Source organism: Macaca nemestrina, chromosome 17 (assembly GCF_043159975.1).
Source record: "Macaca nemestrina isolate mMacNem1 chromosome 17, mMacNem.hap1, whole genome shotgun sequence".
NCBI lineage: Eukaryota > Metazoa > Chordata > Mammalia > Primates > Cercopithecidae > Macaca > Macaca nemestrina.
The window spans coordinates 90523548-90538689 of NC_092141.1; the positions used below are offsets into that span (position 1 = coordinate 90523548).

The 15142-nt window shown below is 60.7% G+C and overlaps 1 protein-coding gene across 4 annotated transcripts; it reads right to left on the minus strand.

Moving 5' to 3' along the window:
- Window positions 1–19: 19 nt before the first annotated feature.
- On the minus strand, window positions 20–12610 carry LOC105469298 (FA core complex associated protein 100). 4 transcript variants are annotated; one of them, XM_011720190.3, is made up of 9 exons: window positions 12390–12610; window positions 12152–12276; window positions 10473–11428; window positions 9373–9529; window positions 7093–7862; window positions 5950–6086; window positions 4214–4330; window positions 1438–1524; window positions 20–1080 (listed from the first exon to the last, which is right to left on the minus strand). In XM_011720190.3, exons 1-9 carry the CDS (start codon window positions 12552–12554, stop codon window positions 949–951), a joined length of 2646 nt encoding a protein of 881 aa, XP_011718492.2. In that variant the 5' UTR covers window positions 12555–12610; the 3' UTR covers window positions 20–948. The 4 variants fall into 4 exon arrangements, with proteins under 4 accessions (XP_011718492.2, XP_011718493.2, XP_011718495.2 ...); XM_011720191.3 differs by having other exon boundaries at window positions 7507–7862; window positions 12390–12609; XM_011720193.3 differs by having other exon boundaries at window positions 11959–12276; window positions 12390–12577.
- Window positions 12611–15142: the final 2532 nt, after the last annotated feature.

Consider the following 15142-nt stretch of genomic DNA (forward strand, 5'->3'; position numbering starts at 1 on the left):
ACACAGCCGAGGCCGGAAGTTTCACAGACAGGGTCGTTTGTCACAGCAGAGAAGCACCTCACGGCTCCTACCCGCACTCGTCGCGGACAGTGCCTGCAGCGGGAGGCACGAGCACCCTCCCCAGATGAAAACGCCAGCACCAGGAGGCGGGCCGTAGCCCAGTCTGAGGGAGGGGGCTGGGGGCTGGGGCTGGGGCTCAGGGCACCCCCAGGCCACAGCGCCACCGAGTGGCCCTGAAAATAGTGCACAGTGCTGGGTACGGCCCCGGCCGGGGGCACCTAGTTGTTGAGCATTCCGGCCACAGGCCACCCGATGGCCCTTCCTTGGTGTGGCGCAAGGCCACGGGCACTTGCAGGAGCTCCCTGCATGCTGTTTTGTGCTTTGGTCTCAGGGAGCACCCTCCCACCTCGGGGTCCCAGAGTGGGCAGCCGGGCAGGTGTGAACAGTGCGACAGGGGTACCGTGGGGCGCCTGGTAGCGCCACCCAGAGGGGCAGCTGGTGCTCCTGGTGGTGCGGCAGCAACAGTTACAAACTCACCCCAAGTCCAAACCCCAGAAATCCTGTTTCTCCGGCCCGTAGGGTCCAGAATGCACCGCACTGCCTCCTGGCCTCAGGGGCTGCTGCTGCGGCGGGAAGGCTGCCCAGCAGTGAGGAAGGCGAGTGCAGGGGCTGCGGCCGCGGTCAGAGGAGGAGAGAGAGCAGCAGAGGACGCGAAGCTGGACCGGCCAGGTTCAGAGCCCACCTCGGTTGCTCCCAATCAGAATCTGCTTTGTGCTTCGTGGCCTTCAAGCACTTTCATGAGTGTTCTGCTCCCACGTGGCCAGGCCACACCTTCCTGACGGCTCTGACCAGGCCAACTCAGTTTTCCTCTAAAACCACGAAGGCCTGGGGGGCTGTTACAGAGGCTGGAAGCGTGACCAGAGCCGTGGCCAGGGCAGGCCCGCCTGGTCACAGCAGGATGAGGCTGGGGTGGCGCAGCTGCCGGTACACCTGCAGCAGCCTCTGGGCGGTGGCGCAGGAGCTGGCCTCATCCTCTGTGCAGAGCCGGTCGCGCAGGGTCTGCACCTCCCGCAGCAGCGTCTGCAGGTGGAGCAGACACAGCTCAGGCCCCCACCTGGCCCTGGGGATGTCACTGGATGTCTCTGGGGGACCCACCACTCGCAGGACCATACTTGGGAAGTGACAGGTGGTCCAAGGATGAACACTCATCTGGAACCTTAAAACATGGGACACGCAGCCTGGCCTGGACACCTGGCCCCTCAAGGAAGACGAGGGGCAGGAAAGGCTGTGGTCACTCGGACTCTGCCCCAGGCCCACGGGAGCCAAGCCCACGCACTGCGAGGACTCTGCAGACTCCGGGTGACTGGAGAAGGGCCTGCCAACAGGCGCTCCTGGCTACCCAGGTGGAGGGGATTGTCCAGGGCACCGGGTGCTCACCTCGTGGTTGGCATGGATCTGGCGGAGATACTGCACACGGAGATCAGGAGCACTGGAGCCCTGGGCGGCCTGCTCTGTCACCATCGTCTGGGGGCGACACAGGGGACATGCTGGAGAGGGTGTGCTCCAGCACCTGCCCCCACACCCCTCGAAGCAGGGTGACCCTCTCCTTCTATCTGCCCAGTGCTGCCTCCCTGCCTGGCACCCCCCCACCCCCGCCTCCCTGCCTGGCACCCCCCCAGCCGCTTTGCTGTTTTCCACCCCACTGTTCACCTCAACTTCCTGCCCTCCAGAGCAGCAGGGCACAGAGCCCCTGGCCTGACAGTTTCTTGGAAATGAACTTGTTTGGTTCTTTTCTCTCCACTAGTGGGATCTTCCTTGTCCCCAAGAGCCACACTCTATGCAGATCCAGACCTGCCTGCTGCCCCCTTCTCCCATCCTGGGCTTCAGGCCGCTCAGGAGCACAGAGCAGCCAGGGAACTGCCTTAGCATCTTGTGCAGAGACCCTGGCCTGGCCATTCACTCAGTCACGCGGCACAGCCCAGTGTGGGCTGCGGCACCGGCTCCCTGGGCTTGGATCTAAACTTCCCAGATGGGCTCAGGCCTGTAATCCCAGCACTTTAGGAGGCTGAGGCAGGCAGATAACTTCAGGTCAGGAGTTCAAGACCAGCCTGACCAACACGGTGAAACCCCATCTCTACTAAAAATATAAAGAAATCAGCCGGGCACAGTGGCTCACGCCTGTAATCCCAGCACTTTGGGAGGCTGAGACGGGTGGATCACGAGGTCAGATCGAGACCATCCTGGCGAACACGGTGAAACCCCATCTCTACTAAAAACACAAAAAACTAGCCGGGCGCGGTGGCGGGCGCCTGTAGTCCCAGCTACTCGGGAGGCTGAGGCAGGAGAATGGTGGGAACCCGGGAGGCGGAGCTTGCAGTGAGCTGAGATTGGCCACTGCACTCCAGCCTGGGAGACACAGAGCGAGACTCCGTCTCAAAAAAAAAAAAAAAAGAAAAGAAATTAGCCAGGCCTGGTGACAGGAGCCTGTAATTCCAGCTACTCGGGAGGCTGAGGGAGGAGAATCACTTGAACCTGGGAGGCAGAGGTTGCAGTGAGCCGAGATCGCTCCACTGGACTAGCAGCCTGGGTGACAGAGCCGGATCTCTATCTCAAACAAACAGATAAATAAATACAACTAAATTTCCAGATGAGCCTGGGCAGTGAGGTTCCTGCAGGCTCTTGGAGCAAAGCAACTGAGAAGAGACCCTGACACCCCGAGGGGCAGCACTGGCCTGCCTGGGGTCCCAGAAGTGCTGGTAGCTGCTGTGTGCTGGGTAGGGTCCTGAGAGCACTCCTGCTCGCGGGGTAGGCACCTAGCTGTTGGGGGACACTAAGGTCTGCAGCCCAATACGAGATCTGTGTCCACGAGGCAGCAGCAGTGCGTGGGCCCCCCCAGATTCATGCGGAAGCCCCAGTGCCAGCACTCAGAGAGTGGCTGCGTCTGGAAATGGGGTCTCTGCAGATGACCAAGATGAGATCGCGGGAGTGGGTTTGACCCCACATGACTGTGTCCTTGTAAGATGAGAAAAATCTAGACACAAACCCAGGGGCTGGAGCTCTGCTCTTGGCAGGGAACGGGACTTTCTTGGGGACCAGATGGCCCAGTGGGCAGAGCTTCCTTTGACAGGCAACACCTCAGCTCTGGAGATCCCCGTGGTGCCCCCAGCACTCAGGACAAGACCCCCAAGCCCAGGCAGCCCCCCATCATGGTGCCGTGAGATCACTGGGGTCACAGTGCTGCGTGACATGCTCATCAGGGTCATGGAAGTGTAGGGTGCAGGGTCCTTGCACCAAACGAAATCTCTGGGTCATGGTGCTGTGTGAGCTGACGTGTTCATTGGGATCGGCCATCTGAGCCACCTGGCGGGGCTGGGCAGAGTCACTGCTCGCAGAGGGGCCTCGTCTCCAAGCATCACCACAGTGCCCACGGGAGTTGAGCTGGCATCAGGCCGCAGGCCCTGGGTCTCAGGGGTTGGGGAGGCCTGGGCATGCACATTGATAAGCCCAGGTGGAGCCGAGGCAGGGACCACCCCTAACAAGAAACTCCAGAACCGGTTTCTAGGGTTGCTGCAGACCCACTGTGTGAGCCAAAGCTGTGCTACAGTCCTAGTGGATAGGTGTGACAGCTGCCCTGCCGAGGGCACAAGTTTAGACTTTAGCTTGGAACTTGGAGAGCTTCTTCTCAGATCTGGCAGCCGCTAGCCCAAGCTGGCTCTGGGCACAGCATGGAAGCAGCTATTCCTGTGCCAGGGAACCCCTGGGGCTGTGAGTGGGGGGAGCTGCAAACTCCACTCTCTTGGCAAAGACGTGGAGGCTCCCAGCACCTTGTTCTAGGATCCACGCCCAGACCACGGCCTCTCTATGCAGCCTCTGCCCAGCCAGAGAAGGGAGGAAACCCTGGGCTGACCTCGCAGGTCACAAATAGAAGCCCACTGGCCTCGTAGCCCGGGCAGTCCTTGCACTCACAGGTGCCCGGGGGTGACGGCACACCTGGGGAGCAGCACTGGCCTCCTGAGAGGGTCCACCTCATGCCTCTCATCGCCCACAGCCCCACTGCACAACACTGCACTCAGCGGCAGAGCAGGCTTGGATCTTCCTACAACTCCCGTGCAGGGAGCTGCAGACCCCGTGGCCAGCAGCTACAGGGTCCCATGCACGGACCTTAGCGAGCGACCCACAGATCCTGGCCGCCTTCCTGAGCGGGCCGACATACCTGCATGCGCCCGACAACGGCATGGTGCACCCTGCAAATGTCGGCCAGAGAGGAGCTTTCCACTTGGATCTCCACTGCCTGGATGGGCCCGGCTGGGCAGAGGTCGGTCATGGCCACCTGCAACACAGGAGCCACCTCACTGCCTGCCTGTGGCACCCCCACCTGCCCGGGGGGCTCAGGCTACACAGAAGCCTCCCCAGCTGGCAGCACGTGAGGCCAACCCCCTGCCCTGGGCTGTCCTGTACCCTGAAGGAGGCAGAGCTCAGTACCCTAGTTTAACTTTCTCCACCTGAAGAATGAGCCACCAACCAGTGGCAGGAACCTGCTCTGCGCCCAGATGTGTCAGGAAGACCCCGTCCCTCAGACCTGTGGAATTCACGCAGGGCCCTGAGCCAGACTGGGGCCTGCTCCAGGAGGAGGCCACTGCAGTGACATGCCTTGTGCACAACCTACATGTAGATCTTGCATGCCCCTTGGGGGGTCCAGGCCTGTCCCCCCACACCAGGCATCAAGATCACCTCTGGCAGCAGGGTTAGGGCATCGCTGTGGGCACTGGGAGTTGCTAGGCCTATCTATGGGACACCCACCTGTCCCTTAGGGAGGCTGGCCTGAGCTGAGCTGGACAACAAAGAATGGCAAGAACAGGCCAAGAGCCAGGAAACCAGGCTTATCCTCCACACGCCACACAGGACGTGAGACGCCAGGGGCCTCGGGAGCCCAGAAAGGACACAGTCACCTGCAGCTCTCCCACAGGGTCTGTTAGCACCGACCTGCAGGGCCACCAGCAGACCCAGCATCCGGGCTGAAAGGGCCACGCAGTGGGCAGTCAAGGCACCCGAGGGCCGAGGCTCGATTCCAAGTGCAGACTCTGGGCCGGGCGTGGTGGCTCACGCCTGTAATCCCAGCACTCTGGGAGGCCGACACGGGCAGATCACCTGAGGTCAGGAGATCAAGACCATCCTGGCCAACATGGTGACACCCCCATCTCTACTAAAAATACAAAAATTAGCTGGGTGTGGTGGTGGGCGCCTGTAATCCCAGCTGTTCAGGAGGCTGAGGCAGGAGAATCGCTTGACCCCAGGAGGTGGAGATGGCAGTGAATCAAAATCACGCCACTGCACTCCAGCCTGGCGACAAAGCGAGACTCCATCTCAAAAAAAAAATGAAAACGAAAACGAAAACCAAAACCAAGTGCAGACTCTGAGCCCCAGGCAGCCTTGCCCATCCTCAGGGACACACGTGTCCTGGCAGCCTGGGCTACCCTGCAAGAGCCTCTGCTGGTGGGACGTGAGGGTGTGCTGGAGGTCATGAGTCTCTGGAAAGGTGTGCACGACAGGGGCTGTAGACCAGCAGTGCCATTCGCCATTCAGCAGCTTCCGCGACGGGTCTGGAGCCCTCTAGCAGTGCAGGGGGTTAACGGGGCTGCTGCTCCTGGGGTACGGGTGTTGCCAGCAGCACTGTGGAACCTGCTATGACTTCAGTACTGGACAGGGGAAGGGGGCCCTCATGGCGGACAGGGCTGGACAGGGCCAGTCCTCGGGGATCTGAGCTGCAAGGCCCTCCCCGCCTGAGTGGGGTCTGCTTGGCATGAGGGGAAATTATCACATCATAGTCCTCTGGGGAGCTCGGGAGAAGGCTGCCAGGCCCCCGCCCAGGGTGAGGGGTCCTCCCGAGCTCCAGCCCAGGGGTCCCACCCCAAGAACTGCCGAGGCTCGTTTGCCTGAACCCCTGCTTGCCTCTCGGACGATGAGGTGAACGTCAGCGCCATCAGGGGCCACTCCCTGGATGGAAGACAGCGCTCGAGCCCTCACGATGTCCACAGCGGCATTCTCAGCAAGGAGCCACTGCAGGGTGGCACAGCACAGGGGCACACCTGGAGGGGAGGCACCAGCCAAGAGCTCAGCGGATCCTACCAGGTGGGCATCTGCACGGCTGCCCCAAAGTGCCCTTCCCAGAGCCATCTAAGCATCCCAGCTATCCACAGCCCCACCCTAAGCTGCGGCACGGCCGGCTGACTCAGAGAAAGGAAGGAGGCCGCTGCTCAACTCTCTCTGCTGAACAAGCCCTGCGATGGATGGGGGCAGCTACAATCTGTGGAAGGTGAAAACTCCACTGTGGGGGACCTGGCAATGCTCCTGGGGGCTGAGGTTAGGAGCAGGCAGCACCGCCCCGGCACCGGGCAGACACACCCCAGGGGATGGCTGCGGCTGCCCTCTCTGCACAAGCCCAAATCCAGAGACCATCCAAATACCCATCTGCGGTAGAATGGCGACATCTGCACCTGTGACAAAGGGTCTCACACACATGGGGGAGCAAAGGACAGACACGAAGAAGGGACACACTCCATTACGTGGAGCTCACAAACGCCTGATGAATGGTGCCGGGGCTTTGGGGTGAGTGCAGCTGACTCCCTCCCCGGGTGCCTGCGATATGAAGCTCACAGTTTGGCTCCTTTGTGACTCTGCTGTATGTAGGTTACGCTTCCATATATAGGTTTAAAAAAACTGAAAAGAAATACATGGTGAGAGGGCCCCACATAAGGCCAGACCCCAACAGCGGACGGGATGCAGGCGAAGCTCATTTCCTGAGCAGAGCTCGCTGGGCTGGGGGGCCAGGCCGCCCCACAGGAGCAGCTGGGAGAAGGAGGAACAGCCCATGTCCACAGGCCCGAGGTGGGTGGGGTGGAGTGGCTCATGCAGGGAATCCCAGCATTCTGGGAGGCCCAAATGAGAAGATCACTTGAGGCCAGGAGCTCGAGGCTGCAGTGAGCCATGACTGTACCACTGTACTCCTGCCTGGGCAACACAGCAAGTTCCTGTCTCTTTAAGGAAAAAAAAAAAAATCCCCAAGGCTGAGCAAAGCCAATCAGTGCCACCAACCTGAGTGGCCGTCCTTCAAGGCAGCCCTGAGCAGCTCCGCTGACACTTTGATGGAAGCCACAGATGGGGGCAGGAACTCGGCCCGCAGGGAGGCGGGTCCTGCTGGCTGGCTGCCAGGCTCCCGACAAGTTTCCAGAAAAGTGGCCACGGGGTCGCGGGTGGGGCCCAGTGGGGAGGGGGCCCGTGTGTGTGGCGGGGCCAGGCCAGGGAAGCGCAGACATTGCAGCATGTCCACTGTGTGCCTGCTCAGGGGCAGGCAAACGCCCTCTTGCTCAGGCAGGACGTCGGAGGGGCACTCATCCAGAAAGGGGTCCTCAGAGTCCGAGGGGGCGAGGGCCCCGCCCACCACCTCCCTGAGACTGTAGAACAGCGTGCAGGACACGGTCACAGGCAGGTCGAGCCCGCCGTTCTCACCAGGGCCCAGGGGTAGCGTCACCTCCCGCCGAGCACCGGGGCCGAGCTGGTCCACGGGGATGGTGTAGGTGATGGCCGAGCAGGCCGAGTCCAGGTCAAGGGCACAGGAGCTGGTGAGCACCTGGATGCACAGGGTCCACCCCTGGTCCAGGCTGAAGCTGCTGCTGTTCTCTAGCACGCAGGTGGCCATGAGCATGTCCTGCGTCTGCAGGCGGCTCCAGGTGGTGCTGGTGGTGCAGGAGATGGGCCTGGGGCCCGCGCCACTTGACAGCAGTGCACAGCTCACGTTCATGGCCTCGTTGAGGCTTGTCAGGGCCTTGTTCCGCTGGTCAACCGCTTTCTTTAGAAAAGACACTCTGCGAAAGACAGACATGACCCCCAGGAGAGGGGGGGACACCCACAGCGCCCGGTGCCACATCTTGACTCAGGCCCAGTAGGCACCGAACCTGGCTCCACAAGCACACAGTGGGGGTGGAGCCACACCAGAGAGGGGGCTCCTGCTGCAGGAACCTGTCTCTCCCGGTCCCACCCACATTGAGCCTCTCTGGAAGCTGCCTCAAGCCATCTGACCTCATCTCTCCTCTTGGGCTGCAGGAGGAAAGCGGACAGAGGATGGAGCTGGTGTTTGGGGGGCCTAGGCTAATCTGCCAGGTGCGAGAAGCCCACCACCCACATTTGGGCCACTCAGGGGCCAGGTGGTGCATTACCCCCCGCCTCGGCTCCCCAAAATGTTCCTAGTGGGTCTCTTTTCTCCCTTGCAGCCTTTACAGCGAAAGCCAGGAGGGTGGCAGGCACTACAGAAACAGCCCTAACCACAGGGACCTGGGGTGACAGGCCCCTCGCTCTCAGGACCCCAGTGGTCACGTGAGAGGTGCAGGGGATGCTGCATGCACGCAGTGTGTTCTCTCTGAACGTCCCGAGGCCAGTGCTGCGGGAGGAAAAGCACACTGGATCCTGCGCTGAGAGCAGGGAGGGTGAAGACTCAGCAGGGGATGTCTCCTGTGGCCCACTAGGAAGAAAGAGTGGGGTGCTGGGGGGCAGTCCTGGCTCATCTTCCAGAGGCAGCTGGGTAGCCTGTCACCAAACAGTGGGACGCCTGAGGCTCTCAAGATATCTTAAGAGGACAAGCAATGGCCGGGAGCGGTGGCTCATGCCTGTAATCCCAGCACTTTGAGAGGCCAAGGCAGGCAAATCACTTGGGCCCAGGAGTTTGAGACCAGCCTGGGCAACATGGTGAAATCCCATCTCTACTAAAAATACAAAAAGTACCTGGGCGTGGTGGATTACTCCTATAATCCCAACCACTCAGGAGGCTGAGGCAGGAGAATCACTTGAACCCGGGAGGCGGAGGTTGCAGTGAACAGTGATCGTACCACAGCACTCCAGCCTGGGTGACATTGAGTGAAATTCCCTCTCAAAAAAAGAGGCCAAGTAGAGTGCTGTGGCTCACGCCTATAATTCCAGCACTTTGGGAGGCTGAGGCAGGCGGATCACGAGGTCAGGAGATCGAGACCATCCTGGCTAACAAGGTGAAGCCTTGTCTCTACCAAAAAATAAAAAAAATTAGCCGGGCATGGTGGCGGGCACCTCTAGTCCCAGCTACTCGGGAGGCTGAGACAGGAGAATGGCGTGAACCCAGGAGGCGGAGCTTGCAGTGAGCCAAGATTGCGCCACTGCACTCCAGCCTGGGCAACAGAGCGAGACCCCATCTCAAAAAAAAAAACCAGAAAAAAAAAGGCCAAGTAATGGCCTCTCCTGGACCATTGCCACCCGAGGACACCCAGACTCAGGACGACCCCACACAGAGACACCACCTCCCAAGGATGGCAGTGCCAGCCTCTGCCCGGCCCAAGCCAAACTGCTCACCTCTCAGAGATGTCGCCAATTCCAGACAGCAGCTCCTTAATTTTCCGGCCTGCACTCTCTGTGGTCATCCTGGCTGGGCCAGGAATCTCAGAGTCTAGGTCCAGGCTGCAGGTCATCAAGCGGCCTTTGGCGGACAGGGCCAGGAGCTTGGTGCCACCTGGTGACAGACACACAAGGGGCCTGGTCCGCAGACTGGGAGAGGCAAGCAGCGTGACACTCAGGTGTTTCCCCAGGCTCCAGGAAAGAAGTCGGAAGACAAGACCAGTGTCCAGTGAGGAAGAGAAGGTCCCGAGACAAAGGCGCTATCCCCACCCCGGGCTTCTGTCGGTGGCCCCGAGCCTTGCCATCTCTGACCCCGTCTGCAGCCCTCTCTTCCGCAGTGGAGACAGTCTGGTGTTTCCCTTCAAAGCCCTCCTCTCCTGCTGTGTATGTATTTTCCGTGGCGAGATTTGTTAGCATGCTCACAATGTGAGCAGACTCGGGGAAATGCACTAGTTGGGGGTGTGTGGCTCTATTTCTCTCACCCCAACATTGGGCACACACAGCTAAAACCCTCTCTGGCTTTTTCTGTGGAAAACACAAAACTAGAATTCCACGATGCCATCTGCCTTCGGTCCAGAGCAGACTCACGGGCAGGCCACACACACAAAACTAGAATTCCACGGTGCCATCTGCCTTCGGTCCAGAGCAGACTCACGGGCAGGCCACACCATGACACGAGCAGGCGTTTGCAGCCTTTGGAAGAAAGGCGAGTCCGGAACAGACCTCCCTGGGCGGCTCGCCATATAAGACCTGCGGAGGAGGCACTTGCGGCCGACCCCCGAGTTTCCTCCGAGTCCACAGCCAGCAAGCAGCACACTCAGATCCTACCAGGCCCAGGGCCACACCCTAGACCCCAGAGGCAGAACAATGCATAGACCCACCACCAGCCCCTGCTTGACCTTGAGACAAGAAGGGAGTTAACCACTAGGCTGTATCAACACCTGTCAGCGTTGCGAAAGAACAAGCCCAGGAAAGGAAGGCGGCCTGATAGTAGCAGACAGCCAAAAAGGACGCTCCACCCTGGGCTCCCATCTTTCATTCTAGACAGCAGCTCATACCTTCATGCGTCCTGGGAGAGGCGGACAGAGAGACGACACTGCAGATGTTCAGGCTGGCTGGGCACAGCATGGGGGGCAGGCCTCCCGGGCCTTCTTCGGGCTGCTCGGGGCCCAGCGGGGTGCTTCCCCGAGACAGATCCACCACACAGAGATCAGAAGGGGTGCTGTGGTACACGCGGCCACCCCCGCCACAGGCAGCGCAGAGCACGGGGCCTGGGAGGCAGTACTCCCGCAGCTCGGGCACCAGCTTCCCAGACTCATCCCAGCTGGCCTTGATGGCCAGCATCCGGCCATGGTGACCAAGGGCCACCAGGCAGTCAGAGTGCACATCCTTGTCAGGCAGAAAATTCTCTGCAGCTTCTGCAGCCTGTGGCTCTGTCTTCAAGGCCCCTATGAAGATGACAGGCTCCTCCAGGTGATGGAGGATCTTGACAAGGGCATTTGGGTCACCAGGGGCTGACCTGGAGGTGACCAGGGCCTTCAGGATCACACAGCAGAGCTGGCCATCAGGGAGACCACAGAGGACCACAGGTGACTGCAGGAGGGTGGCATCAGCTCCAAAGAGGAGCCCGAAGAGGGCGTCCTCCAGCGTGAAGCCCCCAGGGCCCCCAAGGAGGTCACGCGGCACCCTGGAGCCTGACGGTGACACACAGCATAGCACTGGAAGGAAGTGGGGGTCTGCAGGCTTTCCTGGGACCCCGGCTGGGGGGGCGTAGGTGGACAGCTCCACCTCACCGATCTGGCCTCCTGGCCGGGGGTCCTCCCCAGGACAGGGCTGCTCAAACAGCTGCATCTTCCACCGGGCAGGGCCCTGCACCAGGGTGACCAGCACACTGTCCAGCACGGTGAACGCGCACAGCGCAGCATCGGGAAGGATGCAGGCATCGGGGTCCACAGGGATCACAGGGGAAGGCTGGTCACCGTCCTCGCTGTCCCTGTCATCCCGGCTTGTAGACCTTTGAGAACAAGGGACGCATTGGTCAGGCCTGGGCAGGGTGGGATTCCCACGTTCTCTTCACCATAACCTGGCATGGAGCAGTCTGGCTCAGGGGTCCCCGCAGTGACCCTCAAGGCCCTCAGCAGTCCATCTGCCACATGGCCTCCCACCTTCCCCACGGAGGACACGCTTGACAGGAAGTATCAGACATTCAAAAGCAGCTTGAACGGACACCCCTCAGCACAGAACCGTCCGGCTGAGGTCCGGGTTGCAAAGTGCACAGGCTGCCCCCCCTCTACAGCCTGGGCCGCGGTCAGCAGCTGCCGGCTCTGCACTGAAGACAGGCCTGGCTGCTCGGAGCTCGCTTCCTTCCGACCCAGATGGTTTCCACTGATCACTGGCTCCGGGTCACGGTGCCTTTGCTGTCTCCTCCCTCTAATAAACACCCAACCTCGGGGGCGTGTCTCACCAGACAGCACCGGGCCACCAGGGCCCAAAGGACAGGATCCCGCACCTCGAAGTAGGCTTAACCATGTGAACCCCACTTACTAAGGACTGTGAGCAAGATACTTGCAGCAAGAGTGCTGGGGGCAGGGGCTCCAGATATGGGCGGGGATGGCGGCCAAGGCTCAGAGCTGGTGGCAGCCCGGGTCCCCAAGAGCGAGGAGGTGCGGCTGCTCGCTCTGAAGCAGTCCGGGGGCAGCAGGAGCGTGCGGGAGGGAGGCCGCGGGCCCGCCCTCACCTGCTCCTGCCCGGGTGGTCCAGCGACAGGCAGTAAAGGCCCCTCCGGGCGCACAGCGCGTACAGCAACCTGCGCGGCGCCAGCAGCTCCAGGTGCCACACCTGGTCGGGGAACCGGAACGCCGCCTGCGGACCGGGGCGCGGGTCAGGCCGAGGCGACGCGCGGGCCCGCGGTCTTCATTTTCACGGGAACCGCCGCCCCCGCCCGGCCCCTCCCGCCCCCGCGGGCCGGCGCTCACGGTCAGCAGCCCGCCCTCCTGGTCGTACACGTAGACGAGCTCGCTGCCGGTGGACAGGAAGACCTCCGCCTCGTGGTACAGCACGCGGGGCTTGCCCGCCGCCAGGCCCCCGAGGGGACAGCAGAAGCCCGCCAGGTAGCGGACCCGCGGCGCAGCGCTGGCCATCGTGAGCGCGGGCCGGTCAGGGTGAAGAGCCCCGGCCGCGCGGCGGCGGCTCCGCCTCGGAGCGCTTTACGGCAGCCCGCTGTGCGGCGCGACCTCCGCCGTAAAGCGGTCGGCGGTGCCGGGGGCGGGCGGGAAAGGCCGCGCTGCGCTCCTCTGGCTTTTGCGTAAACCCCTTGATTCTCTGGGCTCTCGGAGAGCCCCTGAGTCCTGCCGGAGCGCACTCCAGCCGGGGACGGGGTGGGGCAGCGCCGGCTCTTGTCATCCTAGCGATGGATCTCTGCCCTGTGCCCCGTGAGCCGCCCCCCAGGGGCCCCCACGTTCAGGGCCCAGCGGCGTGAGCCTGCTTAGGTGGAAGTGCGTCCCTCCCTCCGTGGTTGAACACGTGGGGACGGGGAGTACACCACGGGTTGGGAGCAAAGGACAAGAAAATGACTGTGAGACAGGGCAAGACACCTCCACCCTCTCCCTCCGGGCAGCTCTCCACTTCCTCCAGGAGAGAAGTACTGACCGGAGGACGCCCGTGGAGGGGTCTGCGATGACACCTCCTCCACGCCCGGAAGAGAGCGGAAACCAGGGACACCGCTGACAAGTAAATGACCAAGGAACCCCACCCCCGGTCCGCCTCCCTCCGTTTAAGAAGCCAATCTGCAGACCGCTAAGGCCAGACACTCTTGAGGGAGAGTCTACGGGCAGGGCTGCAAAACAGGGCTTGGAAGTTGGGCAGACATCGTGGAGTCCGGGTGCACCTGCCGGAGCACAAAGCACCACGTGCAGACGTCCTGACCGCCCCCCCTTTGAGTTTGGGGTGGGGACTGACCCCAGGACAACGGGGATGTCTGATTCTGGGTGTTAGGATAGACAGACTCAGGTGCGGCACCTGGAGTCAGTTCCTCCATCCTCTCTGTCGCCAGGGCTGCTCTGAAGGTGTTTGGGCTGGAAATGCTGTCTTTGATGCTGGGGAGTGGGGAGAGGAGGGCCAGGGGCATCCCATTTGGCCTTCAGAGTCAGGAAGTGCAGATGCCGCATCGTTCTGTGAATTTCCTCACAGGGATCCTCCCCGGTCTTCTGACCGAATTTCCCCCACAGGGGAGCCTCTGCCGGTCTTCTGACTGCTAGTTTTAACCCTCTGAAGCCTCTTGAGTCGCTCGCTCGCTCACACACACCAACTCCCATCCAGTCCTCCCAGGCCGTCTCTTCCATATGGATGGAAACATGCCAAGACCGTCCTAGAGGAAATGATCACGATCACGTGGAGGAGGAAAGAACGTGGGAGGAGGCCCGGTAAACCAGCAGCCTCACCCGGCGGTTTACTCCGCTGCCCACTCCATTCTGCTCCGGGGGCTGGCAGGCTCTTGGCCCCACGCCAAGCCCAGCTCCTATCTGCAACAAGATTTATGATCAATGGTCATGTGGGGGACCTTAAGCATGGATCCCAGGGGAAAGGGGGTGAGTTGGACACCAGCAAAGGGCTCAAGGCCGGCTCTCCATCAGCTGCTGGGCTGTGCTGTGCCCCACCTATACTTGGCGAAGGGTGATGAGGGCTGAGGCAACCTCTCTGCTGTGGGTGTGGAAGATACACACACTCCTAGCGGAAGCCTTTGACACAGCAGAGCACACCGCTGGACACTGTTTCTATGCCCAACCTGTAGGTGGTATCATCTCCCTAAGCACAAATTATATGAAGGAGTCAATTTGGAAGGTCAGACTGAGAAGAGAGAAACCATGAAGCTTCAGGCTGTGCTGAGGGTGAGGAGGGCTGGGCTTTGAGGGACCTCTCCTCAGAGCAGCACAGCCCAATAAGAACACAGCAGGAGGTGGAGCAGGGACCCAGGAACCTGAGTTCGCCCTTTTTTTTTTTTTTTTTTTTTTTTGCAGTGGTGCAATCTCGGCTCACTGCAGCCTCAACACCCCAGGCTCAAGCCAACCTCCTGCCTCAGCCTCCCGATTAGCTGGGACTATAGGTGCACACCACCACGCCAGGCTTTTTGTATTGTTTAATAGAAACAGGGTTTTGCCATGTTGGCCAGGCTGGTCTCCAACCCTGGGCTTTTCTATTTCTAAGCAGTACGATTTGCTTGATTTCGTGGGGGATTGGCATCCAGAACCATTTTTAAATTTTTTTAAATTTTTTGAGACAGAGTCTCACTCTGTTGTCCAGGTTGGAGAGCAGTGGCATAATCTTGGCTCGCTGCAACCTCTGCCTCCTGGGTTCAAGCAATTCTACCTTGGCCTCCCAAGTAGCTGGGATTACAGGCGCACACACATCACCACACTAATATTTTGTATTTTTAGTGGAGATGGGGTTTCACCATGTTGACCAGGCTGGTCTTGAATTCCCGACCTCAAGTGATCTGCCAGCCTTGGCCTCCCAAAAGTGGTGGGATTATAGGCATGAGCCGCTGCACCCAGCATTTTTTTTTTTTCTTTTGAGACAGTCTTGCTCTGTTGCCCAGGCTGGAGTGTGTGGTGGCACAATCTCGGCTCACTGCAACCTCTGCCCCCCAGGGTTCAACTGATCCTCCAGCCTAGGCCTCCCGAGTAGCTGGGATTATAGGTGTGCACCACCATGTCCAGTTTTTGTATTTTTA